The sequence below is a fragment of the Monomorium pharaonis genome, chromosome 7, assembly GCF_013373865.1.
Source record: "Monomorium pharaonis isolate MP-MQ-018 chromosome 7, ASM1337386v2, whole genome shotgun sequence".
In the NCBI taxonomy this organism is placed as follows: Eukaryota; Metazoa; Arthropoda; class Insecta; order Hymenoptera; family Formicidae; genus Monomorium; species Monomorium pharaonis.
Window position 1 is genome coordinate 4,133,925 of NC_050473.1, and position 16,234 is coordinate 4,150,158.

General features: G+C 34.7%; 2 protein-coding genes across 3 annotated transcripts; one reads left to right on the forward strand and one right to left on the reverse strand.

Annotated features, from left to right (window-relative positions):
- Positions 1-4,637: 4,637 nt before the first annotated feature.
- Positions 4,638-11,822, forward strand: LOC105829297 (rab3 GTPase-activating protein non-catalytic subunit). Of its 2 annotated transcripts, none has more exons than XM_012668026.3 (19): positions 4,638-5,061; positions 5,134-5,244; positions 5,525-5,606; positions 5,669-5,786; positions 5,869-6,070; positions 6,138-6,465; positions 6,557-6,991; positions 7,162-7,532; positions 7,603-8,064; positions 8,157-8,357; positions 8,446-8,836; positions 8,939-9,033; positions 9,104-9,355; positions 9,446-9,619; positions 9,706-9,887; positions 10,010-10,231; positions 10,319-10,609; positions 10,861-11,013; positions 11,094-11,822. In XM_012668026.3, exons 1-19 carry the CDS (start codon positions 4,977-4,979, stop codon positions 11,244-11,246), a joined length of 4,308 nt encoding a protein of 1,435 aa, XP_012523480.2. In that variant the 5' UTR covers positions 4,638-4,976; the 3' UTR covers positions 11,247-11,822. The 2 variants fall into 2 exon arrangements, with proteins under 2 accessions (XP_012523480.2, XP_012523481.2); XM_012668027.3 differs by having other exon boundaries at positions 5,669-5,763; positions 5,918-6,070.
- Positions 11,823-12,028: 206 nt separating this feature from the next.
- On the reverse strand, positions 12,029-16,106 carry LOC118646426 (acylphosphatase-2). The gene is made up of 3 exons (XM_036289287.1): positions 14,842-16,106; positions 13,413-13,539; positions 12,029-12,215 (listed from the first exon to the last, which is right to left on the reverse strand). The coding sequence occupies exons 1-3, from the start codon at positions 14,915-14,917 to the stop codon at positions 12,101-12,103; spliced, it is 318 nt and encodes a 105-aa protein (XP_036145180.1). The 5' UTR covers positions 14,918-16,106; the 3' UTR covers positions 12,029-12,100.
- Between the last annotated feature and the right edge of the window lie 128 nt (positions 16,107-16,234).

Genomic DNA, 16,234 nt, shown 5'->3' on the forward strand with positions numbered 1-16,234 from the left:
CAAAGTCGCTCCTCTCGTCGAGTTCTATAAGGACGCAATGTCAAATTCCGGTAAAAGTATAAAAAGTTATTTTTTCCAACCAAAAGTAAGAGATAGAGGGTTGGTTAAGAGGACCAAAGTTGCTTCTCTCGTCAAGTTCTATAAGGACGCAATGTCAAACCCCGGTGAAAGTAAAAAAATTATTTTTTCCAACCAAAAAGTAAGAGATAGAGGGTTGGTCAAGAGGACCAAAGTTGCTCCTCTCGTCGAGTTCTATAAGGGCGCAATGTCAAATCCCGGTGAAAGTAAAAAAAATTATTTTTTTTAACCAAAAAGTAAGAGATAGAGGGTTGGTCAAGAGGACCAATGTTGCTCCTCTCGTCGAGTTCTATAAGGGCGCAATGTCAAATCCCGGTGAAAGAAAAAAAAATTATTTTTTCCAACCAAAAAGTAAGAGATAGAGAGTTGGTCAAGAGAACCAAAGTTGCTCCTCTCGTCGAGTTCTATAAGGATAAAATGTCAAGGGCTGGTGGACAAAAAAAAACTTTAACGAATTGTACAGGCCAAGCGGTAAGAGATACGAGGTTGGCCGAGAGGACCAAAATTGCTCCTCTCGTCGAGTTCTATAAGAAAAAAATGCCAAAGTCCGGTGGACGAATAAAAAAATTTTTAACGAATTGTTCAGGCTAAACGGTAAGAGATACGAGTTTGGGCGATAGGACCAAAATTGCTCCTCTCGTCGAGTGCTATAAGAAGAAAATGCAAAAGTTCAAAAATTATTAGTTTCCAAAATTTTCGAAAATTCAAACGCTTGCGCCGGCCGAACGGTAAGAGATACGAGTTTGGACCAGAGGACCAAAGTTGCTCCTTTCGACGAGATCTACGAGGACCAAGTGTCAAAACGACTATACATATTGTTCCAATCGAGATATGAGCGTTCAAAAATTTCTAGTTTCATAAAACGAATTGTTCCGGGCGCTAGAGCTAAATAATTGACAAACGAACACTGGGGGAGTTTTTGTGGGGGTCCCAGGAATACGTAAAAAATGCTAACTCAAAAAAAAATTCTGCAAAAACCCTTAAACCCTAACACGGTTAGGACTGCCAATCAAACCGCAACAGCCAAATTAAAAATACCCAGAGTCGAAACCCATGTTCAAAGAAGAGAGGTTAAATCTCCAAAAATCAAAGTCGAATATTAAAAAAAAAGTTAAATCTCAAAAACAAGGTCTCAAAAAAAACAGTCGAATATTAAAAAAGGTTAACTCAAAAAAGTTAGATCTGAAAAAAGTTGAGTTTAAAAAAAGTTAGGTTTGAAAAAAGTTGTTTGAAAAAAGTTAAATTTGAAAAAAGTTAGGTTTGAAAAAAGTTAGGTTTGAAAAAAGTTAGGTTTGAAAAAAATTAGGTCTGAAAAAAATTAGGTCTAATAAAAGTTGGGTCTCAAAAAAGTTGGGTCTGAAAAAAGTTGGGTCTCAAAAAAGTTTGGTCTAAAAAAAGTTAGGTTTGAAAAAAGTTGGGTCTGAAAAAAGTTAAGTCTCAAAAAAGTTAGGTTTGAAAAAAGTTAGGTTTGAAAAAAGTTAAATTTGAAAAAATTAGGTTTGAAAAAAGTTGGGTTTCAAAAAAGTTGGGTCTTAAAAAAGTTGGGTCTGAAAAAAGTTGAATCTGAAAAAAGTTGGGTCTCAAAAAAGTTGGGGCTGAAAAAAGTTCGGTCTCAAAAAAGTTGGGTCTGAAAAAAGTTGGATCTGAAAAAAGTTGGGTCTGAAAAAAGTTAAATCTGAAAAAAGTTGGGTCTGAAAAAAGTTGGATCTGAAAAAAGTTGAGTCTGAAAAAAGTTGGGTCTGAAAAAAGTTGGGTCTGAAAAATGTTAAGTCTGAAAAAAGTTGGGTCTGAAAAAAGTTAGGTCTCAAAAAAGTTGGGTCTCAAAAAAGTTGGGTTTAAAAAAAGTTGGGTCTAAAAAAAGTTGGGTCTGAAAAAAGTTGGGTCTGAAAAAAGTTGGGTCTGAAAAAAGTTTGGTCTCAAAAAAGTTAGATTTAAAAAAAGTTAGGTTTGAAAAAAGTTAGATTTGAAAAAAGTTAGGTTTGAAAAAAGTTAGGTTTGAAAAAAGTTAGGTTTAAAAGAGGGTTAAGTTTGAAAAAAGTTAGGTTTGAAAAAAGTTAGGTTTGAAAGAGGGTTAGGTTTGAAAAAAGTTAGGTTTGAAAAAAGTTAGGTTTGAAAGAGGGTTAGGTTTGAAAAAAGTTAGGTTTTAAAAAAGTTAGGTTTGAAAAAAGTTAAATTTGAAAAAAGTTAGGTTTGAAAAAAGTTAGATTTAAAAAAAGTTAGGTTTGAAAAAAGTTAGGTTTGGAAAAAGTTAGGTTTGAAAAAAGTTAGGTTTGAAAAAAATTAGGTCTGAAAAAAATTAGGTCTAAAAAAAGTTGAGTTTCAAAAAAGTTGGGTCTCAAAAAAGTTGAGTCTGAAAAAAATTGGGTCTGAAAAAAGTTGGGTTTGAAAAAAGTTGGGTCTGAAAAAAGTTGGGTCTGAAAAAAGTTAGGTCTGAAAAAAGTTGGGTCTGAAAAAAGTTAAATCTGAATAAAGTTGGGTCTGAAAAAAGTTGAGTCTGAAAAAAGTTGGGTCTGAAAAAAGTTGGGTCTGAAAAAAGTTGCGTTTCAAAAATTTGGGTCTTAAAAAAGTTGGGTTTCAAAAAAGTTAAGTCTCAAAAAAGTTCGGTCTCAAAAAAGTTGGGTCTCAAAAAAGTTAAGTTTGAAAAAAGTTGGGTCTGAAAAAATTGGTTCTGAAAAAGTTAGGTCTAAAAACAGTTAAATATTAAAAACGGTTAGATTTCAAAAAAGTTAAATCTGTCAAAGGTTAGGTTTTAAAACAATTAAATATTGAAAACGGTTAAATCTCACAAAAGTTAATACTGGAAAAAATTAAATCTCAAAAAACAGATCTCAAATATTACAGACAATTAGGTCTCAAAAAAGTTAGGTCTCAAAGAACAGTCAAATATTAAAAAAGGTGAGATTTTAAAAAAGTTAGATCTGAAAAAAGTTAAGTCTCAATTATTAAAGTTTTGTTTGAAAAAATAAGTGTGTACTGAAAAATAAGTTACATCTGCAAAAAACACGTAAGGACTGAAAAATAAAAGTTAGGTCTTAAAAATAAAAGTTTTGTCTGCTCTAAATAAAAGTTAAATTTTGATAATAGAGGTTAGGACAAAAAATAGAGGTTAAAACTAAAAAATAAGTTTTGTTTGCCGAAAATAAAGGTTAGGACTGGATAATAAAGGTTAAGACTGAATAGTAAAGATTAGAACTGAAAAATAAAATTTAAAACTGGACAATAAAAATTAAGACCGAAAAATAAAAATTTTGTCTGCAAAAAATAAAGCTTAGAATTGAGACGTAAAGGTTAAAACTGCAAAGTTTCGTCTGCAAAAAATAAGTTTAAACTGGAAAATAAAAATTTCATCTGCGTGAAAAAAGGTTAGGACTAAAAAATAAAAATTAGATTTTAAAATAAATTTTTTCAAAAAGGTTTTACCAAAAAGGTGTAGGTAGGTAGGTAGGTAGGTAGGTAGGTAAGTAGGTATGTAGGTAGGTAGTTAAGTAGGTAGGTAGGTAGTTAGGTAGGCAGGTAGGTAGGTAGGTAGGTAGGTAGGTAGGTAGGTAGGTAGGTAGGTAGGTAGGTAGGCAGGTAGGTAGGTAGGTAGGTAAATAGGTAGTTAGGTAGGTAGGTAGGTAGGTAGGTAGGTAGGTAGGTAGGTAGGTTGTTAGGTAGGTAGGTAGGTAGATAGGTAGGTAGGTAGGTAGGTAGGTAGTTAGATAGGTATGTAAGTAGGTAGGTAGGTAGGTAGTTAGGTAGGTAGATATGAGAAAAAATATGGGGTGCTTTCCATTTAATGACACAAGTCGACACAAGTGTTGTTCTATCTTTGTTACTCATTGAACATAAAAAAAGATAGAACAATACTTGTGTCGACTTGTGTTACTAAATGGAAAGCACCCATACTTGTCTTACTTTTGGTCTGTTCTTTCTAGTTGCACTGTTGCACCGGTGCAATAAGTTAAAGTAAGACAAGTATATTTTTTCTCATTCTAACTTATTGCACCAGTGCAACAGTGCAGCTAGAAAGAACAGACCAATAAACTTATTGCACCGGTACAACAGTGCAGCTAGAAAGAACAGACCACTGTTCTTTTTAGCTGCACAGGGGCTCGATTCTTGAATTCATTCGCAAGAGAAACGATTCGCAAATTCTGTTCTTGCAGAAAAGTTGGAACCTTATTGGCTATCGTATGACCTTTAACCAATAAACTTGCACTTTTCTGTTGGAGTGGGTATTTGCGCATACATTTCTCTTGCAAATGAATTCAAGAATAGAGCCCCTGGGGCTCGATTCTTGAATTCATTTGCAAGAGAAACGTATTCGCAAATTCTGTTCTTACAGAAAAGTTGAAAATTTATTGGCTATCGTATGATTTTTAACCAATAAACTTGCAACTTTTCTGTTAGAGCGGGTATTTGCGCATACGTTTTCTTGCGAATGAATTCAAGAATCGAGCCCCTGATGCACTGTTGCAATAAGTTAAAGCGAGACAAATATATTTTTTCTTTTTCTAACTTGTTGCACCAGTGCAGTAGTGCAGCGAAAAAGAACATACCAAGAAGAGTTGTTCAAACTGGCCTTTAAGTTGTTATGTATGATAAGATTATTCTTACTTTTTATTATTACATCTTGTCAGTTATTTCTTACAAATTTTAATGATCGATAACTTCAACCTTTCGATTTTATGAAAAGAAAAAGAGTGAAAAATCTAATAATCATACTTTATGATACATTTGATTAATTAAGTGACGAATTACAATTTAGAATAAATGACAACATGCTCTATATATATAATATATATATATATAAAATAATAAACTACATTTAGTACATATTTATAAATTAACCTATTGTAAATAAATACGAAAATTAAGTAAACTTGGAGAAAAAGGTATCACATAACCTAAGCGTGATGGCTTGTCAAATTAAAGGAATAGCAAACATACCAGATGTGGATACTGTAAAAAAATTGCTTTATAGTGACGCTATTAGCAAATGTGAGTTCTGTATTCGATATACGATAAATACAATGATTTATGTATATTGATTTACGAGTTTATTTCTTTCAGTCGAATATATACCAAGTGACGAGTTACCTCTTCGAGACTGTAATATAGCGCTATCATCGGCTGGTGATGTTCTTACAATAGCTTGGAACACAAAAATGATTATATTTGTTTGTAGGTATAAATCTTACGTGATATTATTTATATATATTTTTTGTCAATAATGTGTCATATGTAATCCAAGTTTGTATGACTTGTCACAAAATAAAACGCATGTACATGATGCATGTAAACATATACATATATTTTTTTTTTGCATATACATTTGTATAGATAATATATTTATTTATTTATTTATTTATTTATTTACTTATTTATTACACGTGCAATTATGTGCGCAAACACAAGTATAGTGAATAAAATGTTAAATATGTTGTTTAATATTTGTTAATAGCGAAATGGGACTCACAAGAATTAGACGAGGTAAAGAATAAATTTCACGTAACGTGGCATGGACAAGTAACAGAGGAAGCAAAGTATGTAAAACATTTTCAAATTTTTTGTAGAAATATTTAAATTATAACGAGGACTGTTTTAGTGAATGGGTAACATCGGTGATCTGTTTACCTTTGATATCCTTGGGAAAAGCTGCAGGTCCAGATTGGACGTGTATAGCTGTTGGATATAATACAGGTTTCGTCAGATTCTATACCGAAGTAGGAGAGTGTTAATTTCTTTTCCCTTGCTATATGAATCTTGTTGATTTGTCATATCGTATTCTTTCTTTTTCTTATTTAGACAGGTGCGTTTCTCTTGGGAGAACAAATACATAATGAATCGGTTCTAGGAATAAAGTGTCAGTCGTTTTGCTTACCCAAACATGTCGGGGACGCTGGTTCTAGTGAAGAGATATACGTTTTGTACAACAGTGGTGTTTGTATATTACCAGGATTTTCATTATTTTCAACTTTACGTGCTTGTAGAAATCATTTGGCTAAAGGTATATCGTTGGCTACTGCTTGCCGTATCTCTCGTATAAATTTTTTTATCCAATAATTTTTCAACAGTTCAAGCGAATTGCAATGATTTACCACCAGTTACAAATTTGTCGTACAAGAAATGGACGTTCAAAAATCAAGACGTTGCGAATGATTTAGAAGTGATTGGTACAACGTCGATAAATAGCTTTGATCATTTAATGACAGCTTCGATATGCGGTGGATATAACGCGACGTACAGATCTAGTGCGCCGCAACACAATCTAGTCCTTGCGACGGGAAAACGACCGTTTGTAGGATTTCATTATGCACTGGAAGGTGGTAATGCACCGGTCCTGTCGGATGTTGCCATCGCTATGGCTAGCAAACTAGCTAACGTTATTGGTACTGCTGTGCCGTGAGTGTTTCTCGTACATCGTATAATTCGAGATTCAATAAATTCCAAGTTTGGTTAATTAATTTATTGCGGTAAATTGATTTTTGCTCAGGTGGTTTCGTGGAAATTCCAAGAGTGCAACGTCTGAAGCGTCGTCGAAGGGTACTAGCCACGAATCTATAGAGACAATGACGTGTCGATTTGGTTTGAGCGATATTATGAGAGAAGGCGATTGCGTTGTTTCCAGTCCAAATAAAATGTTTTCGATAATATCGGACGCTATGGGCAGAGTAATTCTCTTGAATAACAAAAAGGGTATCGCTGTAAGAATGTGGAAAGGATATCGCGATGCTCAGTGTGGTTGGATCGAAGTTTCCGAAGAAAGAGATCGTGAAATACGTAGGAATGCTGATAAATCTGGACGTAAAACTTTATTCCGCACCGCTCTTTTTTTAGTCATTTACGCGCCGAAGAAGGGTGTGATAGATATTTGGAGTATACAGCAGGGTCCAAAAATTACTACTTTTACCGCTAGCAAAAATGGACGGTAAATTATAAATTGTTTCGTGTTTTGTCCCCTCACCCTATCTTTTCCCCCCTCTCTCTTTCTCCCCCTTCCCTTCCTCCCTTTAAACTTCTCTCTGTTTTTCTCTCTGTTATCCTGTACTTCAGTCTTGTGTTTGTCTCGCATGAAATCACTGATATATGTTCTTGCAGATTACTATATATTAATTATGGTTTTCTGGGCACGAATGATAATGCCGTTTTATCGAGGAATAAAGCACAACACTCTTGTGTGTTTGTTGATCCACTTGGAGGATTAAAAGAGATTTGTGTTCCATTTCACTTTGCACTTAATAGCAAAAACGGAAAACGCGCACGCGACATACATCTACTTAGGAAACTTAGAACGTTTCTGAGAGAAGAGGAGTTTAATGAAGAGAAATTAATTTTCGAGATTACTAACACTTGTCTTGGTTTAGAAACGAATGAGGTTCGGATACAAACGTTAGAGGTTTTAATGAACAGCAAGCATATTTTACCAGACGCTTTACTGGCTGCGACGAGTTGTTTTGCAGCAAAACTAGGTAAATGCAAAGCGCACATTTTACTCTATACAATGTCCAGTGCTGTTAATGTTTTTTAAATATTTTATAGAAGAAAAAGGACAAAGGAAACAAGCGGGAATGGGAGAAAGGCGACGAGGAAGAAAAGGAGAAGAAGAGCAAAACGAAAAGGAAGAAGAAAAAGAAAGATTGGAGCCTACCCTCGAGATGCTTTGTCAATTGATAATGCAATTACAGCGAATAGTTAAATTTTATAAATATGTCGAGTCTCAACTTGATATACCACCCGAGTGCGGTATTACAACGGTTGATAATACAACGAGTGCTAAAAGTTTATCTTCGATATTATTAACTTCGGAAGAAGAAGTAAGCCGTGTTGTTAAATTGGCTGTGATATTGAACAACATGATAGATGGTAACATTTCAGCAGAAACTAAAGTAAAATTTAGAGATGGAAATGTGTTTTCTGACTTTTTATCGTGCTTCGAATTGGACAAATCGAGATTGATTGAGCTACGAAATGATGTAAAAGAAGAAAATGTACATGAGATTTGTAAGTATATTTTGTGATTTGAAATAGTGAGTTTCTATCATAATTGTATTTGTCGTGTAGTTCGATAAAATGCGATTTGACGTACCTTTTAGCGCGATTGATATATCAAGGAGTGATGTCGTCCGATGATGTGAAAGAGCAATGGCAGCGAGCGGCTAAAGAGAGTAACATTCGACCGTTTATTTTCATGAGACTGGCATTGATATATTGGATGCACAAGGAAGAAGCTACGTTTTCGGAAATCAAATTGAAACGCCTTACGCAGTTGCTGCGTGTTATTTGTTTGTTAACTGGTAAATTATGATCATTGATTACTTAAAATTATCACGTTTTACTTGCACGTAGTTTGCGTATTGAATTAAGTTAACTAAAATCTAACAGATGTGGAAGAGATAAGTGTCGAGTATAATGAGGTTTCTTCATGGTGGAAAAGCGTACGCGCTATTTTGACGGAATCTACGAAACCTTTCAACGCATTTACCGCTGCGTTAGCATGCAGAGCGACTGCTATAGCTCTAGAAAAGTATAAAGAAAAATTGCAAAATGAAAAACGATTTGGTAATAATGAAAACCAAGATGAACAAGATATTAAAAATGGAAATAATCCAACTAAAATAGATGAAATGGAGAGTAAACCGACGAATGATATCACACCGGACGATGAAACGTACAGTTCGATTAGCGAATGGGAAAATGTCAGTAATGACACCTGTCAATTCACATTGTTGATCGGTAATCTTGAGGACGTTGCTATTTTGAATGCCATTATTAGGTGCGTATCGTCAGAATTGTCACGCGTTATAAATGCAAATGTGCGATATGTATTGTCATATCTTTATTACCGAATAATTAACTACTTGATTTAACTCTCTAGTCAGCGAGTTGTATCGGACGAGACGACACGATTTTTTGCCCTGCCATTTACGAGGAGTGACATCTGTTTAGCATCAATCCTCTCTAGAGGAAGAGGTAAACTCCATTAAAGTACGTGATATAAATAGTTACGCTACTCCTTATACTCGTTTCTCTTGAATCTCAGGGTCAGTGTCTGAATTGGTTGCGAAATGGATCAGCACAACTGGTATCAATCCAGCGCGGTTAATCGACACGACCGATGTGGAATTCGATCAGTTGCAATCATCGATAGATAATTATTTGCAACCGACCGATACGCTGAGTGAAGCGACTGCTGTCCAAGTACCTCGACAGGAACGAATAAAACTTGTTTCTTTATCAGTAGAAATCGAAGGCGAAGCAAAAGTCAACGCGACTACGGAAGCGTGCATTTTAGGTAAGCGTGCATATTTTCCACAAGCGATATACGAGTTTTCACTCCATAATTAATAATTGATAGTTTTGATCTTTCTCGTCTCTCTTCTAGACAATATGACCTTGCTTAAACGCCATTTTCCGTACAGTTTAACGAGCAGTGTTTTATTAGCAAATTTATGCTGGGAGTTTGCCATGTCGTGGGATAAAGATGTTACTCAGCTTGACTCCCTCGCAACTGCCTTGACAGTTTTGCGACAAATACCTATGAAGAATATGAGACACGGTAAAGACGGTGATTTTACAACAAACCGTTACTCTAAAATAATACATAAATATTCCGGTGCATACTTTTCTTTGTCTGTTCAACAGGCGTCTGCTGTCTGTTGTGGACGCTTCATATAAAAAAGAGAATGGAAGCGGTGGCCAAACTGATGAACAAACTCGGAAAATTGCCAAAGGAGAGATTATGTATGCAGGACATTGGTTTATCTGATATTCAAGTGACAATGTTTTTACAACATTGTGTTACTTTCTTGGATATATTTCTCGATGTACGTAAAACACAGAAAAATGATGTTAATTATAAAACCGTTGGTAAAAACTAATAATGTTCAGCTACATCGTAAATTATTTGAATTTTAATGACTTACGAGTCAAAATGTATGCTATGTAGGCTGAGATACTCGAACGAGGAGATGGTACGATAATAAAGTCGGAAGAATTGTGGGACGGATGTCTCGGTGGACCGCAAGCGTTTGCCGTGTTAGCTATCTCCCAGACTCCAGCTTGGTACGACTTGATTTTGTTACACGTACAAGTGGCTAATGTCCTATACATGATAGCATGTCTCAATTTGAAAATGTTGAAACCATTAAATAATCTATTCGAATCCGTGGTAAGTGACTATAGTGACTCCGATAATTCATATACAAGCGTTCGTATACAGATTTAATAGTAATTTGTTCTTTTCACGTATGCGCAGGTACAGCCCTATCTCTTTCAAGACATAACGGACAAAGTGTTGCTGACGTGGTACCGAGACGACAAGAGAGATAACATACGTACAGAATTTTTATGTAAAATAATCACAGCATCAATGGAATTTATTCATCGAGAGACCACCGACGGGGTGACAATTAGTTCGACACAGGCTATCTCGTGGATGAGCAAGTGTCAAACGTTAGCATCTATCTGGAAAATTAATAACGACGAATTAAGAATACACCAAACCTGTCAACTGTACATAAACGGTTTTGATCGTTTAGCCGAAGAGGTAGATATATAATAAATTTATTTATTAATTACTTTTGTGTGCTTGCATGCGTAGATGTTGCAGACGAGACATATGTACACACACACACACACACACACACACACACACACACACACACACACACACCGCGCGCATGCGCGCACACATACGTATACAAAATACAAATGCTTACAATTATACCACGTGATACGTCTACATCTACTCTATTCTTATATCTATTAAAAATATACATATTAAAATAATACATGTAGGTAACTACAGCGGTAACCGATATTGAACGCTTGGCTGCGAACTTATTGCCTATAGCTGGAAGAAGAATGATGTCATATCTCTCAAAAACGCCTAATCTTCTGGAAGAAATGTCACGAATGAGTCCAGCGCTTACGAGATACTTGGAAAGCCTGGTAAGTGCGATGCAAATCTGTTGTACTTAACATTCTAACATTTTCGACCTTCCTGATCTTTCGCTCAATTTCGTTTGTAGAATATACCTGAAATAGTGTGTACAAATTGTTCGAATGCCGATACTATGGAGTTGATTCGACGAGTATCTATGCATCTATCTAAGACGCACTGTGATTATCATATTATAGTTTTAATGTTAGACGCAACATTTATTTATGAGGATAACAACTAACTTCAGATTTTGTAAACTAAGTCCTGTAATATCATGGAGCAAAAAATTAAAAATAGAAAAATTTTATCGAGCTGTACGACAGCTGTGTATTAACATAATACGGAGGAGAACACACTTGAAGCCTTTATTTTCTATCAATGAAAAAGTGATAGTATTGACGTCTGCACGTGATGATACAAAAGTTAATGATAATTGAATTGCTAAGTCGTAAATAATGAAATTATTATGTACTTTTCGATATGTATTATAGATTATTTAAATCGAAACGGAATTACGAGCTATTTCAAGTTGCAATTACAATCTCTACACTCTCTGATTCAAGGACTGCAATTGGGTACCTATAACTATATAATACTTAATTGACGTACTATTATATCACAGGACATTAGTTGATCTTGTTCTAAAATGTATGTATACATAGTTTATTTGAACATACGATATATGTATAATTTTTTTTATCTATGTGGAAAGTCATTGAGTTTAAATATTCCATATTTTTCCATAAATATCCCAATTATCATATGTAATCAGATGTAAAATATTTCTTTCGGATATATATTTCGTTATGAGTAACAATCTTTTAATAGTTTTTTTTTAGGGATAATTTTTATTAAAAATACCCATTGTTGTGTCTGAACCGAATGTACGCGAATAAAACAGAAATAAAATAAAATATACTGGCGCGTATTTTATATATATTTGTCGCACGACTATTCCGAATGTCATGACGTTATAATCAAATTCCATTGTAATTTACATTCTATACCGCATGCGAATCAAATAATTTGCAATTAATATTAGAATTTAATGCAACGATAAACATATACATTCAGTTATGCGCTGTACAAATACTCTTAAAAACGAATGACAAAACCTTGATATTGTTGCCTTGTAACAGTTTCCCAATTTGTAAACTCGCAATGATGTATCTCACTACCTGGACTGCCCACTGACGTTAACCATTGTGCCCTGGGGATTAGATTTATTATATATTAAAGCTACACTAGAAAGCTGATGTAATACTGATTGTGAGATAATAAGACTGATTAAGTGTTATCGGTAAACGAATCGCGCGCACTGCTGAATCTTGCGTGGAAAGACGGAAAGCATGTGTTATTTTTCAAAATGTACATACAACAGTCTATACTTTTGTACATTTTATGATTAATGGACGAAAAATTGAATGGTAGTCAATTTCAAGTTTAAGAAGGCCATGCAAATATTTGACGTGATGCCAGTTGCCAATTGCGTCGTTGACATCGTTATTTGTCGTTACCAAACAACGTCGTTGACCAAGTGTGCGTTCTGTGTACGAATGCATTTGCCGCTGATGCTTCACACGCTCAAAAATTATAATTAGCGACTAATTAGACCGAGTACGGATATTTTTACGCAAAGTTGTTCAAGTATCTTTATTAATACATCGTTATAATTATACTCTAACTTGACTAGCGATGTTAAATCGCCTCGGGCATATTTTTGGAATAATTTTTGCAATTTTAAGGTACTCGGCTCTCGAGATACGAGGGACGATACGATCTTGTTTATTGTTTACGTAATCACGATGGAAAAAATAAATCGATAACTTCTTAATTCGATCTAAATCACATATTTCGTATAACAACATTAAAGTATTTCTTACATTTATTTTCAACCAACCCTGCGATTCTTCCTCCAAGAGCAAATGCATTCTATCTCGCTCTCTTGTTCTTCGCGATATTATATTACTTGTTATTCATATAGCAAATAAACTTTAAGATTTAGCTCGATTTAGCTTTCCATTAAATCGGGATCTTTTAAGAAATTGGAAATCGCTCCTTGTGTAAGATGACCTGTACTCTTCGTTGCACCACGTCGGTACGTAGAGCTGTAGCAATCGTCGGCGAAGGAAAGAGATGATACGTCGCTATGTCATTATTTCATTAAATCGTTATTAAAGTCAGTTTTCGACATATACCGCTTGTTGCATGGCAATTGTTAGTCAAGGCCACAAGTACACTCGAGGAACTGTACATACGCGAGTAGGTATGTAAATGTGGTTGTACTTTATTAATATATTAAAATTAAAACTGATAACGTTTTTCCAAATTGAATAGTCTCGCTATTCCGCATCGACATAGTCATTGGACAGATTGGATATTGGACAGATTTAGTTTCAAAACTTACATCTGATCGACAAGCGCTCGAGATCCTTGCATCTTTCCGAGAATCGTGCCAGTTTTACTATTTTTCACCCAACCACAGATTTTCAATTGCAGGCATATATCCCTCACGTATTTGGGAAAATATACACCTGCAATTTCGTTGAAGAATTTTTCATTTTTACTAATGAAATACTAATTAAATACATACTTGTACAAAACATACACATCGCTCGCATTCGCTACAACGACAACTTGAAAATTACCATTTTGTAAGTTTCTTACAAAAAAATTCTGATGAAAATTCAACACACTGAATAAGTCAATACTTTTATGCATAATTTATCTATATCAATAATTATACCAAAATCGCATAAAAAAATAATATTACAACATTTTTTATGATTAAATTCGAAGGATTTAAACTAGTAAATCTTGTTTTTTTAAGTTATTGTCAATTGTTGAAGAAAATATATCACTGTCACTACTATATTTATATTACTTATTGATACACATATCGAACACGCAAGACTGACTTTATTAAATGCGACAAATGTCAAATATACCTTTTCAATCCAACGTAAATATGCAACTATATACGATATATTTAAGATAGGTAAGCGACACCGTTATATGTATAAGATTATAAGTAGAGGGGAAAGAGTAGACACGTTTATTACATTTCCACTGATATGGATCAATTTTAATCTCGACTTACGCTTTATCTTTTTAAGAATTTAAAAAAAGATAAAGAGTAAGTTAAAATCGAGATTAAATTAAGTTAATCTACATTGATGGAAATGATCATTAATGTCAACGAAACTTGACGATCGACGTGTTATAGAGAAAAATTAGAAATTGAGACACACTAACGTACGAAATTGCGGAAAATTTAAAAAAACGCAAAAGGAAAACAATGTTTGCCGTCTATCTATATAGATTATAAATTGTAAATTATGGATAGTTTAGAATCATGTCAGCATATTATTGCGTATTGTGTTACATCTATGAAGACTCTTCCGTTCACACCTCTTCGTATTATATGTGTTGAGCCGAGTTGAGCCGTGGAAATAAATAAATTTTTAAAGAAAGATGCCAACGCTGCTATCGCTGATTGCGTCGGTGTATCTAATAAGAGACAAAGTATCTCTTTTCAATTTTTAAAACTAAAAAGAAATAAGGAATAAATTAAATCGAGATCAAAGTTAATCCACATTAATGGAAATGAATGTAAATGTACTACAGATAAACTTGCTTACTTTTTTCCCCTCTACGCGAGAAATAACGTTACGTATATTTGCTTCTTACAAGGAATATCGAAGATGAAACGGTACAATTGTGCAAATCGACTATTTGTTGTAAGAGATGTAGGAGATTAATGAATGGCATCATAGCTTAGCCAGCCTGACACAGGTGAGTCGTGACGTATAAATGTGATATACGACAGTACTCACCTTGCACTTTTCCGAAAACCTCAAACTCTACGGACACTAAAGGTTCTTGGCAGAGGGGATCATCCACCGCCGCCATCCTAAGACTGAATGAAAACGGAAAAGTTTGCGTCGTCGATATTTATCTTGTTCAAGAAACTTCTCTTCAAGGAGATTGAGGTAGAATGCACGAATGACAAAGAGATCTGAGTACAGAGTCCAGTTGGACACTCGTTCTCGTTCTAGAGATGCTTCGCTCTCGCTTTTTCTGGCCACGATTCACCTCGCTGGCTGATTCTTGTCGCGCCGCATCGCGCCGTACCTCCCCAAATAGATCACCCCACCATATTGACATTGATTCAAACGTGATCGATTCAAAATCGCGATCTGATCCTTTTGAAACACTAGTTTTTCAAACATTAAGAGAAACGAAAATATTTCTTCATATTCGATATACGATTATGTCGTATTCATATACTTTGTGGTCATATGTCGCACGAGAGAACATTTTTACAAATACTTTTTATACGGAGAGAGAGAGAGAGAGAGAGAGAGAGAGAGAGAGAGAGAGAGAGAATTATACGCTCAAAATATTATCGCTTCATCTATGATGATAGTGATATACGGAATGATTGTTGAATAACAACGTTGAAACATAAATACAAAAGAGAAACGAATAGCCAATAAAACATTATCTCTACTCCCTGGTCCTCGTCACAAGGGAGTTGTTCATTGTGAAAACATTAAATATAGGCCAGGTGGCCCCAGGAGAGGAAGGAGGCAAAAGCATTTATCGTCGAACTAAGCACTTCCCATCGTGATTACCGCCTATTGTCCCGTCATTACGTCCCACACACGCAGCTAATTAGTTATTAGTACGCTATGACGTAATAATTGCTGAGCACAAGAGTGAAAACTACGGGGTGTACAGGATACGAGGGAAATTACATTGGAACGATCTTGTTCAATTTATCACCGTTGTTATCCAAGGTTCTACCCGATGCTAAATTCTGTGATCGGGACGATTCTTCCAAATTATCGACAACAAGCATCTTTTTCAAACAGTAACGAAGCAAGTAACGATTCTAGAACAGGACTACCTCTAACGTTTTACAATTATTCACACTCGCTGAACTCTGTTCTATGGAGATCTCATGGAAAAAATCAAAACGCCATTGGCGATGAAGTTTTAATTTTCATGGGATTAAATTCGTTGTCGTATTATATTAAAATTACGATCAATTGCCAAATGCAAATCATGACTTCATGATTCCAATCAACGAAACGTGTATGTCTCCGTTTATTTTAATTGTACTTTTTATATTTGATTCATTTAATCTTTCTCCCTCTAAAAATTAAATATACCTGTATATTCGTTTCACGTAATGTGCGGGGAAACTAAACGGAACTTAAACTA